The sequence below is a fragment of the Echinops telfairi genome, unplaced genomic scaffold, assembly GCF_000313985.2.
Source record: "Echinops telfairi isolate 266 unplaced genomic scaffold, ASM31398v2 ScPeMD7_7469;HRSCAF=8507_1, whole genome shotgun sequence".
NCBI classification, from domain to species: Eukaryota; Metazoa; Chordata; class Mammalia; order Afrosoricida; family Tenrecidae; genus Echinops; species Echinops telfairi.
In genome coordinates, this window is record NW_022111373.1 from 142,848,031 (window position 1) to 142,856,648 (window position 8,618).

Consider the following 8,618-nt stretch of genomic DNA (forward strand, 5'->3'; position numbering starts at 1 on the left):
AGAAGGCCTAGGATAGAGTGGGAGGAAACTGTGGAGCTAGATTCCCAAATCAGAAAAGGGTAAGGATGGCGAGTCATCTAGAGATTGGTGGGACCCTCAAGACTAGACTATGGCTGTGAGTTGCCCTTCAGGCCTGGAACTGAACACACACACACACACTCACACCCCACAGATCAATTTTAAGTCAAACAATAGACATGTAACAGTAACAATAGACAATAAAGTAACCCTAACCCTGGTGAGGTCTGCACGGCCCAGAATAGCAATGAATGGACAAAGGGCCAAGGACCAAGGTTTGGTGTTTGACTGTTTTACCTAGAGACAATCATTCAGAAGGGTGAGGGAAGGAGGCACAGAGACAGGAATCTGGGAGGAAGTGGGCTGAGGACCAAGGCAGGAGCAGAGGGTAAACACCATGTGTGGGGACTGTTGAGTGGAAACTGACCTGCTCTGTAAACCTTCACCCAATTCACAGAAAAGGTTAAATAGGAGCCCCCTGCTCTTCCAGGCCTCCCGCTGGTGGTCTGTGAGTAGGAGGGTAAGACACCTCTCTACCACGACCCTCAGGTCTAAGGATCCCAACGTCCCGACTTAACATACTTTCTTACTAACTAGGAGGGTGGCTTAGTGGGTTACACGCTGGGCTGCTAACCACAAAGCCAGCCGTTCAAGACCACTTGCCACTCCTGGGGAGAAAGATGAGGCTTTCTAGATTTACAGTTTTGAAAATATACAGGTACACTCCTACTTTGTCCTATAAGGTTACTGAGTCAGAACAGACTCAATGCCAGTGAGTGACATCACCTGAGAAAGTAAGCCACACTAAGCAGCTCTGGCCACGGTGTGGACCGCTGGGCTGCCATCCAGGCGAACTATCGATCCAGGGGACCCTCCCTTCTCTGTGTGCTGAAGCAGGCTTTCTGAGACACCTTTGTCTGCAGAGCAGCTTTGCTGGTAAGAAGGCAGCGTGGGGATGAGAGACAGGGAAGCCAGCTCAGCTGGCGACAGACAGGGCAGAATGCCAGCTCCCCCCGCTCCCCTACCCCAGGGAAGAGTCCCAGCACCAGGACCCCAGGCTCTGACTTACCGTAGAACCAGGCCACCCCGATGGCTTCAATGAGCACCCCAAAGAGGATGGACGTGCCGGCTGCAAAGTGGTCTAACAGTGTGAAGACGTAGATGCCACCCTGGGAGTGAGAGCATGTCTCTTGAGCTCGGGGCCACACGGCAGGGTCCCTGCCCCACGGTGTCTGTCCTTCCGGATGGTGTCTGTCCAAGTCTGGCACATCACTAACACCCAACTCTCATGCAGCGCACTGCACAAAACGGACACCACCTCTCCACTCCCTCCCCCTGCCGCCCAGAAGCCACCCAATGCCACACTCGGCAGTGGTTCCTCCAGGAGAGGAGAGGACCCCACCCCACCCCCAGCCCCTGAGGATCCCGAGGGATGCCCCTCAGTCCCACAGAGCCGGCAGCAAGGAGGCTCCAGTCAGGGCACCACCCAAAGAGCTGACCAGGTGCTGTAGGAATGCGTGCTGGGGACCCGCACCCCCCCACCCCCACCCCAACAGTCCAGAGGCTTTCAGAAGAGCAGCTGGGTTAGAATGATTTGGTTTGACTGACAGCACCCTCCCGTCTCCCCAGCACCAGGCCCCAAAGACGGCCATGTTGTCTGACAGCCGTTCTTTGCACTGAGCCCTGTCACCCGCCTCCAGACGGTGGTGACTGTACTTACGTTGGTGACGCAGAAGAGGGAGAGGAGGAAGGTGGCCAGGACGATGAAGAGAGTGAAGCGCTCCCGGTGCCGGTGCAGCAGCTGGAACTCGTCGATGAGGCCGGTGATGACGGACTCCATCCCGCCCATCTGGAGCCGCCCACGGCACAGAGAAGGCCCACGCCTGGGTCACCCAGGTGCCCCGGCCAGAGGCCCAGGGGAGGCACCCTCCACGGGGGGCATGCGCAAGAGCTGCATTGTCCTCGGAGGTTTGAACTGCCACAGAGAGCTAACTGCAAAAACGCAGAGGCCGGAGGCCATCCGCTCCGTGGCCACGGCGGATGGGCAGCCCAGCAGGGTTTGGTGAGGCCAGGGGTTCTAAGCCACGGTTGGTGCCGCACAAGGCTTCCCTTTGGCTTCCTAGGGCGAATCTAGCCTGGCTGGCAGCTCTGTTCTCACCAGCAAACTTCAATGGCTCACAAAGGCCACGACAGAGCATCGTCCCAGGAGCTGTGGGACCAGTGTCCCCATGTTCTACAATGTCTACCTGTTCCAGGGGGCATGTTCATCCCACCAGAAGCCCAGGGATCCCAGAGGCCGTGGGCCACCCAGTGGGTCAGGACCTAGCTGGACAGTAATTGGGAGCTAAACGCAGAGGGCAGTTAGCCAGGACGCCACCAGAAGATGTCTTGGCAAACCCAGGGGCAGTCCTTCATCCATGGGATGGGGCTCCCCTCACTCATAGGGAGGGGAAGCTCATGGAAAAGGCCCATCTATGATGGAGGCTGTGTCCCCTGGGAATGTGAGTCTGGAGCCTCTCAGAGTCAGCAAACACCATGGAAGCCCAGGCATCCAAGTGCAACCCCATGGTCCCAGCTGTCAGGTCCTGGACACCCCTGCAGGCCCAGGGCCGGGTGAGCACCTGCCTGCTGCCTCTAGACTTTGGGGAAACCAGATGCATACAAAGCCAGGTGGTCAGGCTCAGCTGAGGGGCCCTGCTGCAGCCCTGGCCACAGGACATGCTTATTCCTCAGGTGGAAGCTCAGGGGCTCTACGTTCCCACCCCCCTGCTATTCCAGCGCAGCCTGAGGGTCCCTGCATGTCCAGAGTCCAGGGTGCTCAGAGTAGGGAGACTGATGCCTCAGAGGGCGAAGATGGGAGGGCCAGTTGTACTCAGCCACCCAGGCTCCACAAAGGGGACTCCAGCCCCCCAGGGGCTCTGGGATACAAGGCGTGGCGCCCGAGGGGAGGCAGCCGGCTGCCAGGACTCACAGCGCTGTCGATGCCCAGCGTGAGCAGCATGATGAAGAAGACCACGGCCCAGGCTGAGGACAGGGGCAGCGTCGCGATGGCTTCGGGGTAGATGATGAAGATCAGCCCAGGCCCTGGAACCACAAGGCCATCGCTGTCCCAGCTGGTCCTTCCCCGCCGGCCCATCCCAGGAGTCTGGCAGTCGCCCAGCCCAATACCTGCCCTGAGACTGGCCCAGGCTCTCCTTTGCTCCCTGACAGCTGCCCCCGCAATGACTCGGCCCCAGACTCTAGAAAACAGTGACCAGAAACACATCAGTCACCACCAGCCCTGCGGCCTTGGCCCCCAATCACACATGTCCATGTTGGGCAACGGGAGCCCAGATCCAGGGGAGGAAGTGGGAACCAGAGCTGAGGAGGGGCTCCCGGGGCCCCTCTGCACCTTCATCCTCATGAATACACACAGCACATGCATATACACGCAACAAACACACGTACACACAACACAGATCCACATGCACACAGTAAACATGCGCATACATACCCTAATAATTACACACATGGATACACACCACACATAGCTACATACATACAATAAACACATACACACAAATAGATACACATATACACATACACCCAGTGAACACACACACACAACATGTGCATATGTATACACAATAAACACACATACCTATACACATAAACACTCACATACACATTTATATACACATACAAATACATACACATTTATACACATGAGAGCACACACATGTACACACAAACACACATGTGCATATAATCACACACTGAATAAACACACATATACACAAATATACATACACACAGACATAACTATGCACACACATAGACCCTCACATACACAGACACACACATGCATATAAACACACATAGCTACACGTACATACACATATACTCACATAAACACATGCATATATCCCTACACATATACACATGCATATATCCATACCCACAAATGCACGCACCCCCACAAACATACACACATATAAACACATGCATACCCATACACACAATTTAGTGGCCTTCATTTTGCATTCTGCAGAGAAATAGTATAATTATTTTTTTGTGTCAACAAATTACTCTGTTAATCTTTAAAAACCACACACCATGAATACAGAGGCACTATAGCAGGTAACAGGGAGTCCTGGTTGCATTGTGGTTACGCACTGGGCTGCCAACCAGAAGGTCAGCAGTTTGAAAACACCAGTCACTCTCTGGGACTAAGACAAGGCTTTCTACTCCCGTAAAGAGGTGAAGTCTGGGAAACTCAGAGAGGCAGTTTGACCCTGTCTTTGGGGGTGCTAAGAGTCAGAATTGACTGGATGGCAGTGAGTTTGGTTTGGGTTTAGATGGGCAACAGGGAAGTGTTCAAACACTGACCAAAAAGTTAGTGGCTGAATGCCATGCATTTCCTGATGCATGGGGTCACCCGGCATGGGGAGCAGACTGGGGAGCATCTAATGTTTACCAGCCACACAGCAGAGGGCAACAGTTGAAAGGACCCAGTTTGCCACACGGGTGGGCAGGTCCCTCTGAGGAGCTCTCCAGTCTCAAAGCCAGGAGCCAAGGGCACGGGAAGGTCTTCTTCATTGCTGCTGCTGGGCGCTAGCAAGTTGGTTCTGACTCACAGCCACCCTACACACACTGCCCGGTCCTGCGCCGTCCTCACAATCGTGCTGAGGTCTGGCGCCGTGGCTGCAGCCACTGCGTCCGTCCATGGCATCGAGGGGATTTCTCTTTAGGCTGCCCCTCTACTTTGCTACGTGTGACGTCCTTCTTCAGGCACTGGTCTCTCCTGGCTGGCTGTCCAAAGTAGTCCTTAGCTTGGCTGAATGCTGTGTCCATCTCTTAGCCATTCATTTCCATACTGTTAACACCACCAGCCCCACCCCCATTTCCTCGAGAATTGGAGTTATAAATGACATTTACTTGGATCATCACAAAAATGCATAGAAGACAGTAAGCTTTACTGTGGGGGCCTACCTGGGCGTTTTGCAAGCTGACTCGTTATCATAATAAAGGGCAGAAAGAAGGGCGAAAATGCATGAACGCAGCAGTGGGTAAATTTCACTGCTGGCTGCTATCTATTTGCATTTATGCCCCTCTCCTGCCTTTATTGGATTTTTCCCGAGGGGAGAGAATACAGACTCAGAAAAACACACACACCTGGACTTCACCCGGCCCTCTGCTTTCCCCCTGCAAGTTCCCAAGCCCCCAGCTCTGACTCCCACTGGTGAAGTCTCCTCTCCCAGGGTTCCTCTAAGATCCAAGTGCACAAGGAAGCCGGAGCCCCAGCTGTGTGCTCATGCGCCCCACGCCCGCGTCCCCCAGCAGGATCCACATGGACAGAGATCCCCCCCGCCCTGCCCGGAGAGGACAGGCAGTGTGCCTGCCCCACTCCAGCTCTGCTGGGCTTGAGAGAACAGTGGCTCGTCCTCACCCAGCAAAACCAAGTATAGAGGAAGCGGACCCTCCCACATCCGATGGAAAGCAGACCCCTGGACTGGGGCAGTCTCTGGTCTCTGCGTCATCCGCTCACCCTCAGAACAATCTAGAAGGCAAGTGAGGAGTACCGTAGCTGCCCAGAAACTGGAGCTCAGGGCAGCCCCAACTCAAGACTGGCTGCGTCGTGATCTCCTCCCCACTCAAAGTGCTGTCATGGTCGTGGTTAAGTGCCATGGAGTTGGCTTGGACCCGCAGTGACCCTGGGACAGCCTGGTCCGGTGCCATCCTCACATGCCTGATTCAAAGTGCTAGAACCAACCAAGAAAACTCAATCCAGATGTCCTGCCTTCTTGTCCGTTCTGCCTCTCAGTGGCTCTGGAGGATGGGATAGAACTGTCCCTGTGGGCTTCGGAAGCAGTCACGTTTTAGGGACCTAGAAAGTCTCATCTTTCTCCCAGGGCACAGCTGATGGATTCAAACCGCTGAGCTAGCAGTTCCCAGCCCAATGCACAACCTACTATGTCACCAGGGCCCCTTTTAGAACCAACCTAAAACTCAAAACAAACTCACTGCCCACGAGTAGACCCACTGCTGTGGGTTTCCTAGACTGTAACTTTATGGGAGTAGAAAGCCTCATCTTTCGCCCACGGAGCTGCTGGTGGTTTGGAACTGCTAACTCTGTAGTGAGTAGCCCAGAGAGTAACCAGTATACCAGCAGGGCCCCTAAATGCCCAGGAGGGGGACAACCACCTGAATCCCTCCACAGCCAGCTCCCTGCAGGGGCTCATGGGACTCTGGCTTGCTCCTGCCCAGAGCTGGTGTCTCCTACCTGTGCCTCCTCCTGGTACCTGTCCTACTCAGTCACAAGCTCAGTTGCTGCACCTCACACAGGTGCTGGCTATACAAGCATTAATTCAAGGAACTATATCTTATTTAAAAAGTAATACATTGCCAATAAGTTGATTGGGACTTACAGCGACCCCGTGTGTCAGGCAGACTGTGCTTCAGGACCTGCTTTTGGGAAGTCGAATGCCAGTCCTCCTTTCCTGTGCATCTCTGTGTGCACGTGAACCTGAAGCCTCTTGATTAAGCAGCCTGATGCCTAAACTCTGTGCCCCTGCTGTTTTACACCCTAACCCAAACCCACTGCCACAGAGTCCATTCCGACTCATAGTGTGACCCCACAGAGGATTTCGGAGACTGTATATCGTTAAAGGAGCAGACAGCCTCATCTTTTACCTGTGGAGCGGCTGGTGGGTTTGAACTGTGACAGTCAGGGCTCCTTACTATGTCTCAGAAGCACTAATTAACTCCTTTTGTAGTCTCCGGCTAAGGAACTTTGGTAGCATAATGGTTATGTCTTGGTATGTTAACACAAGGTCGGTAGTTTGGGACCACCAGCCATCCCCCAGGAGAAAGATGAGTCTTTCTGCACCAATCAAAATTTACCGTCTTGGAACCCCACAGGTGCAGTTCTACCCTGTCTTATAGGGTCGCTATGAGTCAGAATTGACTTGATGAGTTTGGTTGGGGTCTTGGTTAACTCCATATGTAGTCTCTGGGTAGCGCAAATGGTTGATGAGTTCGGCTGTTCCCTGAAACGTTGGGAGTTCAAGTCCACCGAGAGGAGCCTCAGAAGAAGGGCCTGGAGATCATCTTAGGGAAGACGTCCCCTTGAAGCCCCTCAAGGAAGGGCCAGCTCTGTGCTGGCACACCTGGCTTGTAGTGACTCGGGGATTGTGGCTGACTCGCAGGCACCTGGACTGGCGCTTGCTCCTTTGTCTCTGAGGGAAGCCACTTGGCTGTGTAGGGTGGGGCGTAGAGGGGCACTCACCATCCTTGGCCACATCCCCGATGGGCACGCTGTGCTTCTGTGCCATGTAGCCCAGGAAGGAGAAGATGACGAAGCCAGAGAAGAAGCTGGTCAGGGAGTTGACGGAGGTGGTAATGATGGCATCTCTGAAAAATGAGAAAAGTCGTCCTGGGCACGGAGCTGGGCATGATTTTCCGGGGGCAGGCTGGCAGGGCTGGGGAGGGGGCTGCGTCTCCAGCTCCCTTCTGTCCTCACAGCCACAGGGCCCCTCCCACCTGGGCCCCCAGTCACTGATGTCCAGCAGGAGCTGGACAGTGCAGCCTTGGTGCTGGGCAGCCAGGGGTGGCCAGCTGTCCCAGTCTGCCTATGTCAGGAGACTCCCAGGCATGGCTTCCAGTGCTGAAGCTGGGACAGCCCTCATGAGCCCCACTGAGGTCCAGAGTGGGCAGAGGAGAAGACCACGGGGCTTCTCTGACAGCCCTGCCCCAGGTCCCCTAAGATCCGTGGCCTCCTCCTTGATCCAGGGTCCCCTACCCTTCATGGTGGAGCGGGGCTGCAGGCAGGGTCATGGGAAGTTGAGAGGAAACACAGCTTCCTACTAGGTGGGCTCTACATATCCCATGAGCTGGGGAGGAAGAGGTGGGAGGACCCACTCTAAGTGGTGAGAAATCTGGGGGAGGAAGGAATGTGAAAACAGGGCAGGGAGGGCTAGGCATCCTCCTGGAGCACCCCTTGGCTGCTGGGGTCTTGTCCTGCCCAGGTGGGCACAAGCAGGACTAGGGGTCTCCGGGCGTGTTGGCCACAGGGATCTGGAGGCCCAGGCCCAGCATGGCCAGCCACCGCAACAAACGACCTCCAGATGGGGGCAAGGGAGTTGCAAGGGAGTTTCAGAAGGGAAAATGCTGTTCTCCTTTCATTCCATTTCTCCGTGAACAGTTTGTGCCCCTATGTGCTTACTCACTGCTGCGAAAGGAAGCAGATACAGCTCACAGGGTTCAGAGTCCCAGGGTCAGGCAGACTAGAGGTCAGAGCCCCAGGTTCAGGAAGACTAGAGGTCAGAGCCTCCAGGGTCAGGAAGACTAGAGGTCAGAGCCCCCAGGTCCAGGAAGACTAGAGGTCAGAGCCCCCAGGTTCAGGAAGACTAGAGGTCAGAGCCCCAGGGTCAGGAAGACTAGAGGTCAGAGCCTCCAGGGTCAGGAAGACTAGAGGTCAGAGCCTCCAGGGTCAGGAAGACTAGAGGTCAGAGCCTCCAGGGTCAGAAAGACTAGAGGTCAGAGCCCCCAGGTTCAGGAAGACTAGAGGTCAGAGCCCCCAGGTTCAGGAAGACTAGAGGTCAGAGCCTCCAGGGTCAGGA

General features: G+C 55.0%; 1 protein-coding gene across 1 annotated transcript in view; it reads right to left on the reverse strand.

The window, feature by feature from the left end:
- SLC6A3 (solute carrier family 6 member 3) overlaps positions 1-8,618 on the reverse strand; it is a 50,009-nt gene that overhangs the window by 13,255 nt on the left and 28,136 nt on the right. Inside the window, 4 exon segments of the mRNA XM_045285284.1 lie at positions 1,084-1,187; positions 1,739-1,867; positions 2,990-3,102; positions 7,286-7,410. Coding sequence (XP_045141219.1) covers positions 1,084-1,187; positions 1,739-1,867; positions 2,990-3,102; positions 7,286-7,410 — 471 coding nt within the window.